Genomic DNA, 14043 nt, shown 5'->3' with positions numbered 1-14043 from the left:
GTATAATGCACCCCTCATAGTCCTCCATATATTAAAATACACTGCTCAGTCCTCTATATAGTATAATATACTCCTCATAGTGCTCCATATAGTATAATGCACCGCCATCGTCATCCATGTCGTACAATTCACTTCTCATAGTATAATGCACCCCATAGTTCTTCATATAGTATAATGTATTCTCCATAGTCCTCGATACAGTATAATGCAGCCCATATATAGTATAATGCAGCCACCCCACAAAAGTATAATGCAGCCCCACCATACAATATAATGTAACCCCCATAGAATATAATGCAGCCCCCCTAATAGTATAATGCAGCCCCTCCATATAGGTGCAGTGAGAAAGACACGGGCAAATGGTGACTATGGGGCAGGGGAGGACACAAGGGGGCTAGGGGAGACAGGCACAATGGTGACACAGGGGGGCTAGGGAGCAAGGAAGACAGGCACAAGGGGACACATGCAGGCTAGGAGGCGGGAGAAGGGCACAAGGGGACTAGTGGGCAAGGGAGACTGACACAAGGGGACAAGGGAGACTGACACAAGGGGACAAGGGAGACTAACACAAGGGGACACAGGGGGATCAGTAGGCCTGGGAGACTGACAAAGGGACACACGGGGACTAGTGGGCAAGGAAGACTGACACAAGGGGACACACGGGGACTAGTGGGCCAGGGAGACTGAATAGAGGACACACAGGGACTAGTGGGCAATGGAGATTGACACAAGGGGACTAGTGGGCAAGGGAGACTGACACAAGGGGACAAGGGAGACTGACACAAGGGGGCACAGGTACTAGTGGGCAAGGGAGACTGACACAAGGGGACTAGTGGGCAAGGGAGACTGACACAAGGGAGCTAGCGGGCAAGGGAGACAGGCACAAGGGGACACACAGGGAACAGTGGGCAAGGGAGACTGACACAACGGGACACACAGGGACAAGGGACACAAGCACAAGGGGACAAGGGCGACAGGCACAAGGGGACACATGGGGACTAGGAGGAAGGGGAGAAGGGCACAAGGGGGCAAGGGAGACAGGCACAAGAGGAAATAAGGGGACTCCTAGGGCAGAGTAGATAGGAACACACGGGGAGACGGAGCTGCAAGGGGACAGGGGAAAACGGGGGAGCCTTGGGAGCAAGGAAGAAGGGGGCACATGGATTATGAGGACAGGGTAGATGGGGAACACATGGTGAGAAAGGGGACAGGGGAGACTTGACAACAGGGCAGACAGGTCACACGAGCGGCTGCTAATGACAGGAGGACAAATGCAGATCTGAGGCTTAAGGGACCCTTCGGCAGCAGGAGGAGGAGGACGCAGCAACAGATTGCAGCTTTTTAGGTTTAGGCACTCAGCCACTCACTCAAGCAGCACCAGCTGCCTTTGACCAGTCTTTCCTTTTGGTGTGGCTGAAAGACCTGTGGACACACCACTCTCCAGTCACAAGGTTGGATCACGTGACCGCATTAAATCCATATTCCCCCATGTAACTGGAGGACCTGCGGTGATGCCTCCCTGCTGTAATGGTTGGGTCCTTCTCCTTCACTATTGCTGGACGGACGGGCCCCTAAGCAGTCCGGGCCCGGTCGCAGCTGCGACCGCTGCAACCGCTACAGTTACGCCCCTGCTTATCTCACAATTTAAGAGAAGATTTGCCAGTAATGTAACTGCTCACCTGATGTAAAAAATTCCTAAGCATATAGTGCCGGCTGCCATAGATCCTCCGGTTGACAACCGACCGCAGCTAGATTGCTGAATAGGAGGATTTGTGGGTTATGATCCGCGCAGGTATTTTCCTGAAGAAGGAGTCATTTGCACTCCGAAATGCGTAGAATAAACCAATGTTCAATTGTACATTTTGTCTGTTTTGGATGAGCTGGCAGCGCGGATCATAACCCACAAAACCTCCTATCCAGCGATCCATTAATATTAATTAATTAATTAATTAATTAATTAATTCCCTGACTGGGAACTTGTTTTTTTGTGGATTGAGTTGAAGCTTTTATTTGGAACATTTTATGTTACATTTTGGATCACATTTATCCTGTACTCTACGCTGAGAGTTTACATCTGGGAGCCCTTACATCTGGGTTTCCATTTAACTCTCCAATTGACGTCATTCAGATGATCCATCGACAAATCCAATCACTATGATGAGGAAGCAGTGTTACTCTGGACTCTGTTCAGCAATGTCCTTCTGTTCAGAGGTGCACAAAACTGTGGTGAAGGACCTCGCTTTTAGACACACTTAAAAAGATGGACATCACCAAATCATAGGAGAGACAAAGTCCACGGTGTCTCTGCAGCGCCCCAGAGTCCTGGTCGTTGCAGTAATATTATTCTTCCACCAGGAGGAGTGATATTACGTCTGAAGGCAATAAAGGAGATCTCTTTACCAGGTATCACAAACCATACACCACACTTCACACTCCAGGCCACCAGGGGGAGCTATGCTCCTATCTATTAGGGCACTCCTCACAACTAGGTAAAACTGGTGGTTTGGATAGAACGTTAGACAGACGCTGACTGGGCTTCACCCAGGCAGCACCCTGGGAGACAGACGCTGACTGGGCTTCACCCAGGCAGCACCCTGGGAGACAGACGCTGACTGGGCTTCACCCAGGCAGTTCCTGTCAGGCAGCCAGAGGGGAAGGAGGAACATCACAGAGCTGCAGACAGGTCCCTGTCAGGGGTGGGATCCTGTCAGAGGCCTAGACAGAGAGCCACGGAGCTGCGCCTGCCCCATGTGCGGCAGCATCCTAAGGAAGGACACTTAAGAGCAGGGGTGTCAAACTGCATTCCTCAAGGGCTGCAAACAGGTCATGTTTTCAGGATTTCCCTGTATTGCACAGGTGATCATTTAATCACCTGCACAGAATGATTCCAGCACCTTGTGCAATGAGAAGGAAATCTTGAACACACGCATGGTTTGAGGCCCTCGAGGAATGCAGTTTGACACCCCTGCTTAAGAGAATTGTATTGTAGCAGGTGAGAAACGAAGTCATAGCACGAGGAGAGGAATCCAGAGGGAGTTCTGCCCTGCAAAAGGCTGCCTCCTTCTGAGGCGCAGAATCCAGTAGCCGGAACACCGAGGGAGCAATCATCTCAAAGCCTTGCTTCAGAGACCGGCAGGACAGTCAATTCCACGTTGGCTGCCCGACCATATACCCAGGAGGCACGGTGGCAACTTGTGGGGGCTGGGGCGTCATAGGGTCCCTGTAAAAAGCCTCAGGCCACCAGTCATACGGGTTTGTCCTATCCATACCATCTGGGGGACAGAGAGAAAGAGACATTCCATCTACAAAAGTTGTGAGGACCTTACCGAGAAGCTCAGCAGGGAGGTACTACAACACACAGGCGCTAGAGGAAGGCTACTGATTTCCACCTGGATAAGGGGACTCTGGATTTGCCTTCAGACCGGCTGGTCTCTGCCTACCCTGTGGTCTGTACCCTGGACTGTGGATGCTGAAGCCTTCAGTAAAGGTAAAGAGACTGCAACCTGGTGTCCTCATTATTCACTGCGCCTCATATCATCCACAATCCATCACCTACACTCTGGGAAGCCCTGGGGATACACTTCACCTGTGGGAAGGTATACCATCTTGCTGCCATAACATCACCCCAGAGGACCCCTAAGCAGCGTCGGTCAACTTGACCGAATACCACAGGTGGCATCACGAACATTATTCAAACTTTCCCTTTTATTGGACGTCCCTCAAAGGGCCACGGACCGGGTCGGGCCACGTTACATTCCCCGAACAGAAGGACCCGGTACCGAGTACCCCATTGCCCTTACGTGGGGGCACTCCATCTCCATCTGCCTCTTTATAGGGTATCTTCCATTGCAGGTTTCATCTCCATATGCGCACACGCCACCTCCTTCGGCTATTTTCCAGAAGTCTACTGCATTGAAAAGGATGGGAAGCACAGGGACTCTAGACATTTTGTGAAAGCCTTGAAACCGCAGAAGCCTCACACTGCCAAACACCCCCTCCTCCCAGCACAGGACCCACAGCATCACACCAGACCTGCCGCCGCCACAAGTTTCCCGCAGCAGCCACCCTGCCTCCTGTGATCCCACTCCCAAATCCGCAGCAGGCAGCCCCCCAGAAAGCTACCGTAAAAGCGGACTCTAAAATGCACCACCATTTTGCTCAAAAAAAGTTTTCCTATTTTCCTCCCCAAAATTTGGGGTGCATCTTATGGTCAGGTGGGTCTTATAATATGCAAAATACGGTGTGTGTTTTTATTGGTATACTTTTTGTTTGCTTGTTTTTTTATTTGAGACTTTTTGAAAAATATCTTTACAATTTTTTTTTACTTCTTTACTTAATCCCTCTATGGGACTTTAACTTTTTTTTACTCTGATTGCTGGTATAATGCATTGCAATGCACCAGCACTACAATGCATTATACCTGTTAGTGCTGCTCTTACAGAAGCCTTAAAGACCATGTACCTGGAATAGTCTAATGGACTTGCCGTAGCTGGCTAACCCAGAGGTCATCATGATGGGTTGGGTTGCCTTGGCAATGATCTTGGGTTGCCTTAGCAATGATTGGGCCCTCGCAATGACGTCAATCGGAAAGGACCTTTTCCCAGCCTTCTAATTGCTGCGATTGATATATAAAAAAAAAAGCCTTCATCCAGATATGTGGTTGGATAAATAAAAATGTTATGACTCTTAGATCAAGAGGGGAGGAAATGAAAAAAGTAAATATGGAAAATGTACTTGTTTGGAAGGAATTAAAGAGAACCTTTCACTAAATTTTGTAATTAAAACTGAAAACTTCCTCTAATTTCTATTGACTAATTAAGAAATGGATGTTCCTCCATTCCAAAGTTATGCCCCATGGTAATAAAGAAACAGATTGCCCCTTGAACAAAGTGGGCATATTCCACAGAATGTCCATGTTGGCATTTGTGTTTTCTCCTCTGTGACAGAGTTTCTGTGGTATATTCCCAGGGGGTTGAGTTTGCTTCTTTATTACCAGTAGACATAATTTTGGAATAGAGAGACACAGAAGAAAAAGAAAAACTTTTCCAGAAATAGCTAAGCGGCAGCAATTGGAGGAGATACTCAATTTAAATTAAAAAATCCGGTAAAGGTCCTGTTTAATAAGGCATAGCAAAATGGCCACAGACCTGAGAATTTTGAGCAGGATAATTCATCAGGATCTGTTTACCTCTCCTATCCAACAGACTGCCCCCTGACCTCTGCCATCAGGAGAAACAGTGAGGGTGCAGGAATCAAATATTGTAAAACAAATATCCTTTTACACAAAATCATCTCCTCGTCTTGGGTTGATACAGTTTATTAAAACAGTTCAGCACTGAACAGGCTCATGGCATGGTTTTGGATATATGGTGGATCCTACACTATTTCAAGCCATGAGAGGAGATCTTGGGTATCACAGCTACTCTGACATTCTTAACGTTTCCAATCCCGTGAGTGATAATAGATGTGTACTTACCACATGTTGGGAGCACTTAAATCAAGGAATGTGCACTGTAATTACATACATTTTGGGGCAAAAAAATTGCTACTTTTCTTTATTTTGTACTCTTTTAGCCACTATTCTAAAAAGTGGCAATGCCATGACCATACGTTGTACTGGAAATCTATGGCAGCTCATAGTTGGAATAGTTTGGAGTTTGTACTGTATACCATATTTTTCGCTTTATAAGACGCACCTGATTATAAGACGCACCCCCAAATTTGGTGAAGAAAAAGAGAAAAAAATAATTTTTTATGTTATGTGGGGGTCTGTCTTAGGCTGGAGTCACACTTGGCGTAAGACAATACGCCACGTATTATACGTCCATACTACGGCCGTAATACGGAGAAATGTTCCCAAAATATTGATCCGTAGTCAGGGTGTGTCAGCGTATTTTGCGCATGGCATCCTCCGTATGTAATCCGTATGGCATCCGTACTGCGAGATTTTCGCGCAGGCTTGCAAAACCGACATCTAATGGATTTATGTGCTCAAATGTTAGGGAAAACATATATACAGTATATATATATATATATATATATATATATATATATATATATATATATATATGTCATTGAGACACATATATATATATTCTGTATTTAGATTTCATTCAGCGCGATATCTGTGAACAGCCGGTAATTCAATTGCCGGCTTTTCATTTCTCCTGCACAAACCCGACAGGATATGAGACATGATTACATACAGTAAACCATCTCATATCCCCTTTTTTTTTGCATATTCCACACTACTAATGTTAGTAGTGTGTATGTGCAAAATTTCAGCGCTGTAGCTGCTGAAATAAAGGGTTAAATGGTGGAAAAAATTGGCGTGGGCTCCCGCGCAATTTTCTCCGCCAGAGTGGTAAAGCCAGTGACTGAGGGCAGATATTAATAGCCTAGAGAGGGTCCAGGGTTATTGGCCCCCCCGTGGCTAAAAACATCTGCCCCCAGCCACCCCAGAAAAGGCACATCTGGAAGATGCGCCTATTCTGGCACTTGGCCACTCTCTTCCCACTCCCTGTAGTGGTGGGATATGGGGTAATGAAGGGTTAATGCCACCTTGCTATTGTAAGGTGACATTAAGCCAGATTAATAATGGAGAGGCATCAATTATGACACCTATCCATTATTAATCCAATTGTTGGAAAGGGTTAAAAAACACACACACACATTATTAAAAAGGATTTTAATGAAATAAACACAGCGGTTGTTGTAATAATTTATTGTTCTCGCAATCCATTTCCAGGCCCTCGCTTGGCAAAATAATAAACGCACAAGATACATACCTTCTGATGTCAGATCACGTCCCACGAAGTAATCCATCTGAAGGGGTTAACTAATATTACATGCACGAGCTGCGATAAACCACTCGCTCGTGCCTGTAATCCCCGGGTGCTGAAAGGAAAGCTGGATCTGTACTTACATTGAGTCGCGGTGAGGCGCCCTCTGGTGGATGTTCTCATGAACTGCAGCCTGGGAACTTTTTCCCACGCTCCAGGTCATATGAGGACATCCACCAGGGGGCGCATCACAGCGACTGAAGGAAATGTAGGTCAATGACCTACATTTCATTCATTCGCCGGGGGATTACAGACACGAGCACCGCTGCATTTAGCAGGGCTCCTGCCTGTAATATTAGTTAACCCCTTCAGATGGATTACATCGTGGGACGTGATCTGACATCAGAAGGTATGTATCTTGTGCGTTTATTATTTTGCCAAGCGAGGGTTTGCAAATGGATTGCGAGAACAATAAATTATTACAACAACCGCTGTGTTTATTTCATTAAAATCCTTTTTAATAATGTGTGTGTGTGTTTTTTAACCCTTTCCAACAATTGGATTAATAATGGATAGGTGTCATAATTGACGCCTCTCCATTATTAATCTGGCTTAATGTCACCTTACAATAGCAAGGTGGCATTAACCCTTCATTACCCCATATCCCACCTTCTTCCACATGTGCCTTATCTGGGGTGGCTGGGGGCAGATGTTTTTAGCCACGGGGGGCCAATAACCATGGACCCTCTCCTGGCTATTAATATCTGCCCTCAGTCACTGGCTTTACCACTCTGGCGGAGAAAATTGCGCGGGAGCCCACGCCAATTTTTTCCGCCATTTAACCCTTTATTTTAGCAGCTACAGTGCACAAATTTTGCACATACACACTACTAACATTAGTAGTGTGGAATATGCAAAAAAAATGGGGATATGAGATGGTTTACTGTATGTAAACCATGTCTCATATCATGTCGGGTTTGTGAAGGAGAAGGAAAAAGCCGGCAATTGAATTACCGACTTTTCACTAACACCGCTGCGTATTTCTCGCAAGTCACACTGCAGGTCCGTGTGGAATCCGTATTTTTCTCACCCCCATAGACTTTCATTGGCGTATTATTTGCGCAATACGCTGACAAACGCAGCATGCTGCGATTTTGTACGGCCGTAGAAAGCCGTATAATACTGAACCGTAATATACGGCTAATAGGAGCAGCCCCATTGAGAATAATTGTGCCGTATGTAATGCGAGTTTTACGGACGTAGTTTCTGCGCTCTTACGTCCGTAAAACTCGCATGTGTGACCCCGGCCTTATAATGCCAGTGTCCGTCTTACAAACTATATATATGTCCCTCATCCTGGTATCTATATAACCCCCATCCTTGTGCTGGCACATGGCCCCCTTGTGTTGCTGGCACATGGCCCCCCTGTGATGCTGGCAGGCACATGGCCCCCTGGGCTGCTGGCAGGCACATGGCCCTCCGGTCACTATATTGCCCCCCTGTGCTGCTGGCAGGCATATGGCTTCCCCAGTCACTATATGCCCCCCTGTGCTGCCGGCAGGCACATGGCCCCCCGGTCACTATATGCACCCTGTGCTGCTGGCAGGCATATGGCCTCCCCGGTCACTATATGCCCCCCGGTGCTGCAGGCAGGCACATGGCCCACCAGTCACTATATGCCCCCTGTGCTGCTGGCAGGCACATGGTCCCCCGGTCACTATATGCCCCCTGTGCTGCTGGCAGGCACATGGCCCCCCGGTCACTATATGCCCCTGTGCTGCTGGCAGGCACATGGCCTCCAGTCACTATATGTCCCCCTGTGCGGCTTGCAGGCACATGGCCCCCCGTTCACTATATGCCCCCTGTGCTGCTGGCAGGCACATGGCTCCCCGTTCACTATATGCCCCCTGTGTTTCTGGCAGTCAGATGGCCCCCCCGGTCACTATATGCCCTCTGTGCTGCTGACAGGTACAATGCCCACTGGTCACTATATGCCCCCCTTTGCTGCTGGCAGGCATATGGCCCCCCGGTCACTATATGCCCCCCTGTGCTGCTGGCAGGCACATGGCCCCCCAGTCACTATATGCCCCCCTGTGCTGCTGGCAGGCATATGGCCTCCCCGGTCACTATATGCCCCCTGTGCTGCTGGCAGGCACATGGCCCTCCCGGACACTATATGCCCCCTGTGCTGCTGGCATGCACATGGCCCCCTGCTCACTATATGCCCCCTTGTGCTGCTGGCAGTCAGATGGCCCCCCGGTCACTATATGCGCCCCCGTGCTGCTGGCAGGCACATGGCCCCCCGGTCACTATATGGCCCCCTGTGCTGCTGGCATGCACATGACCGGGGGGCCCATGTTTGTGCCAGCAGAGGGCATATAGAGTGACCGGAGGGGGCCATATCCATGATTGGAGGGGAGTGAGTGCAGGCACAGTACAGTGGGTGCAGTGAATATTACATGAGGCTAATGAGCGGGAGCTTGTGACCTCCCATTGTCTCTGCAGCCCTAAGCCAGCCCACTCCAGCCCCCTGACACCACTCCAGAGCCGCCCCCCATCCTCTACAGCACAGCATACAGATTCGGATTATAGGATGCACCCCCCACTTTCCCCCAAAATTTGGGGGAACAAAAGTGCGTCTTATAATCTGAAAAATGCGGTATGTTAAATTTATTAGGAAGTATGCAAACTAAATGTGCTTAGTCCAGCTTGCTTTTAAGCTAATCTTTCAGTTTTTAGATTATTCCGAGTTCATATTTTGTTGAGAATGTTAATAATCCATTTCCCTTCCATGATATCACTGCATTTAGCAGGTTACATGTAAAAGAACTTACTTTGGAAAGTCTTCATCCTGCCATTCTTCTTTTACTTCTACATCAACATTTTCCATACGCAATGTGGCCTCTGTTGTCCCCATTACTTTATGCCGCTCAGCAGATATTGTAGGAATTTAAGTTTAGAACCCTAAATAAAGGTTTAAATAGGTACAATGTAATTTGTCATAAGTGAATTAGTAAATGCAGAAAAAATAGTCCGTCAACTTATTATCCTCCATTACCCTATCATGTTGATCCAGAGGAAGGCAAAAGCCATAAGAGGCAGTTATTTATAATGTGCTCTATAATATTGAGAAAGAGAACCTCCAGACTTCTCATCTGGTGTAGACAAAGTCTATGGACCAATGGCTTATTGCCAGTGAACTAATACATAGAAGTTGTAATATTACTACTTTCAAAAAAGGAAATCCAGGCCTCATGAATTCGACATGACCTCCATTAATTTCACAGTAAAAAAAATCCCAGTCTGTGTGAGATATTGGTGGAAACTTCTTTCATCCATACATTTAGATGCCATCTTGTTATGATTATGGTCCTTGGTAGAAATATATTATCTCTGTACTGTTCCTTCATATATTTATACACAGGTACTAGGTCACCTCTACATCATCTTTTTCCAAAATAAATAGGCCAAGATAACTTTAAGGATGCATTTTTCCTTGATTGCTAAGTGACTTTGGGTCTCAACCTGGAGGCCCAGTGAAACAACCAAATGAACAAAGGCCCTCTATCACCATGATCCCTATACATATGCTAGACTTGTTTTTGCCCTCATCCTTTTCTGAGCATACTGTAATGGTCTACAACTCTGATATTGTACTAGACACTGAATGATATATACATTAGCATATATTACATATTTTACATGGCAGATTTACTAAATGTAACTTCATCTACAACATCCTGTACTGAAAAACCCACTCATACAAAGATGAATGTGTCTCTACTGCAAAATCAGATTATAGATCGAGATGAAGCATTCATATTATCAAAAACCTACCTGTCTTCCCAGAGGAAGATTTAGTTGATTGCAAAGTAAATAATCATGCAAAATGGCTACGCAAAAATGTCTTCCAGCTCAGCCCTCATCTGGCAGGAGAACATCTCTGAAATGGTTTATTTAAATCCTGGAGAATATGGCCCTTGTTCTGTGTACTACAATGTGGTCGAGGATGCTGCAATCCCTCATCTTTGGGATGTGCTGTAAGAATTAGTCGCCAGCAGAGTGGACATGCGTGTAGAATATATGTGCAGAGCTGTGCATCCTCAGCTCACAGCTGACACAGCCTTAGCAACTGATGTACCAGCTATTGTGAATGTGCAATGGAGGAGACAGGAGGGCGGAGGAGCAGGGGATTGATGCTCCATTAGCTACCACCCTCCCTTTTCTGGGGAAGGCTAGTCTTGATTGGATAGAGCCTGGCAGCATCCAAGCAAAGGAGAAATCGCCTCAGGCAGATGGAGAAGAGGCAAGCTTTTAGCGTTTCTGATAGACTAGCTCTGAAGTTAGTGGTGGCCAGTGAATAAAGTGCGGTGTAGACGGTGACCTATTGCACAGCATGAAACTGCTAACTATATACAGCTCTGGCAAAAATTAAGAGACCACTGCAAAATGTTCAGTTTGTCTGTTTTTTTTCTTTATAGATTTATTTTTGAGAAAAATGTAAATTGTTCATTTATTCTATAAACTTCTGACAATATGTTTCCGAATTTCCAAGCAATTCTTGTATTTTTTTCTGAAAAGGAGAAATGGTGAAAATTAAAAACAAAACAGTGCTTTCAGACCTCAAATAATGCAAAGAAAACAAGTTCATAATCATTTAGAAACAAAAATACTAATGTTTTAACTCAGTATACTCTGGGATATGTGGATTAAATCTGCGCTGCCGCAATAATGATGAAGTTCCAGTTGACAGTAGAGTTAAAACAGTGGTTTATTCAACGCGTTTCAAGGCTCTTATGGCCCCTTCTTCAGGAATTACCACATACAACATCAATGCCATTCGTTCTCTTTCAGGGCTTCCAGTAAAGCACAAGAGCAGCCACTGAGGGAATGAATGAATTAGTGGTCAAGTCAGATATACCGCTCCAAACTTATGGGGATAAAAGTTCCACATTCTTCCAACTGGGTCCCAGCAGTCAGAACCCCCCCACCACCACCACCAATCAATACGTTATCACTAATCCCGTGGAGAGGTGATTACTTTTTTTCACAGGAGAACCCCTGTAAGTGCATCTCCCCCACTGTGATCCAAGTATCTACTCTCTAATGGAAATGAAGAATCTTCTCCTAATTAATATCAGAGACAACAGATGACCACCATACACAACACAATCCACTATACCAAGACCAATACCACCACATACAGGAAGAAATACCACTGCACCATGAGCAGATCACATAGTGATGGAATAACACCACATATTACAAAGATAATATACCACATGCAAGGAGAAATACTGCCACAGCATAGCTAGACTACATATTCCACCACATAGTGACTGAATAATACCACATATAAGGGATAAATACCGCCATACCGTGACTAGACCACAAATTACCACCACATTGTGACTGAATAATACCACACATAGGGGATAAATACCACCACACCGTGACCAGACCACATATTACCATCACACAGTGATTGAATACTACAATACTGATCATGAATACAAACCACAATACTAACAACACTGATATTACCACCAGTGACATTATACACAAGAGCTCTGTATATACTGTCAGTGTACATGTAATATAGGGATCACCAGTGACATTATACACAGGTGTTCTGTATATACTGTCAGTGTACAGGTAATACAGTGATCACCAGTGACACTATACACAGGAGCTCTGTATATAGTGTCAGTGTACAGGTAATACAGTGATTACCAGTGACATTATACACAGGAGCTCTGTATATAGTGTCATTGTACAGGTAATACAGGGATCACCAGTGACATTATACACAGGAGCTCTGCATATAGTGTCAGTGAACAGGTAATACAGAGATCACCAGTGACATTATACACATGAGCTCTGTATATAGTGTCAGTGTACAGGTAATACAGTGATCACCAGTGACACTATACACAGGAGCTTTGTATATAGTGTCAGTGTACAGGTAACACAGTAATCACCAGTGACATTATACACAGAAGCTCTGTGTATAGCGTCAGTGTACAGGTAATACAATGATCACCAGTTACATTATACACAGGAGCTTTGTATATAGTGTACAGGTAGTACAGTAATCACCAGTGACATTATATACAGTAGCTCTGTATACAGCATATAGTGTATAGTGTGCATGTACATGTAATACACTGACTCACGGGTGACGTCTCTGGTTGAAGTCCTTCTTCTTCTCCATCACTTCTTCCAGCTAGGACTCATCTCGGCAAAAAATAATACATGGTCATCAATAGCTGATCACTTCCAGAGCACTTTCCCCACTTTTTCCCTGACTTTTACACTACGTCAGATGAAGAAAAAAAGCGACGTAGTGCCGCTCTGCACAGTAACAGGACCTCCATTTTCTTCCCTCCATGGAAAACAGTTTCCTTAAAAGTAAAATATATTACTGTAGTATTAATGTCCCTAATTGAACCCTAAAGAAATTATGTTCCCCATTGTCACCATAAACTAATATAGCATGTTCTTCATTCTGGCCCCCAAACAGTAATTAAGTCGCTCATCCTGGCCTCCTTTATTTAATAATCTCGCCCAGCCTGGCCCCCTTTATTTTATAATATGCCCCAGCCTGCCCCTCTATGTCCCTTGTGCAGCCTGGCCCCCAGATATCCATCCTGCCCCCCAGCTATCCATACTGGCCCACATATGTCCCTTGTCCTGCCCACCCACCCCCATATATCTCTCCTGGACCACCATATATCCATCCTGGTCCATTGTCCGGGCCTCCCCCCCATAAATACATCCTGGCTCCCCCTATATATCCATCCTGATCCCACTTATATATGCATCCTGGCTCCCCTATATAGCTATCCTGGCCCCCCATATATATGCATCCTGGCTCCCCCATAAATAACTATTCTGGTTCCCCCATATATAACGATCCTGGCCCCCCATGTATATCCATCCTGGCTCCCCCATATATATATATATATATATATATGCATCTTGGCTCTACCACATATCCATCCTGGATCCTCATATATATGCATCCTGGCTCCACCATATATATCCATCCTAGCTCCCCCGTATATACATCATTGTCCTGCCCCCCATATATCCTACTGGCCCCCCACATATATCCATTTTGGCCCCCCATATATATGCATCCTGTTCTCTTGTCCTAACCCCCATATATCGATCCTGGCCCCCCCATATATATGCATCCTGGCTCCCCTATATATGCATCGTGGACCCCCCATAGATATGCAGCGCCCCAGAGTCCTGG

General features: G+C 45.8%; 1 protein-coding gene across 2 annotated transcripts in view; it reads right to left on the bottom strand.

Annotated features, from left to right (window-relative positions):
* ATCAY (ATCAY kinesin light chain interacting caytaxin) overlaps window positions 1–10953 on the bottom strand; it is a 336717-nt gene extending 325764 nt beyond the window's left edge. For both annotated transcript variants that reach the window (XM_077253872.1, XM_077253882.1), the window contains exons 1-2: window positions 10620–10953; window positions 9617–9746 (exon numbers count right to left, since the gene is read on the bottom strand). In XM_077253872.1, coding sequence (XP_077109987.1) covers window positions 9617–9699 — 83 coding nt within the window. In that variant the 5' untranslated portion in view covers window positions 9700–9746; window positions 10620–10953. The remainder of the gene's footprint in view (window positions 1–9616; window positions 9747–10619) is intronic.
* Between the last annotated feature and the right edge of the window lie 3090 nt (window positions 10954–14043).

Source organism: Ranitomeya variabilis, chromosome 1 (assembly GCF_051348905.1).
Source record: "Ranitomeya variabilis isolate aRanVar5 chromosome 1, aRanVar5.hap1, whole genome shotgun sequence".
In the NCBI taxonomy this organism is placed as follows: Eukaryota; Metazoa; Chordata; class Amphibia; order Anura; family Dendrobatidae; genus Ranitomeya; species Ranitomeya variabilis.
The sequence above is the reverse complement of the archived record's forward strand: the minus strand, read 5'-3'. Positions and strand labels throughout refer to the sequence as shown.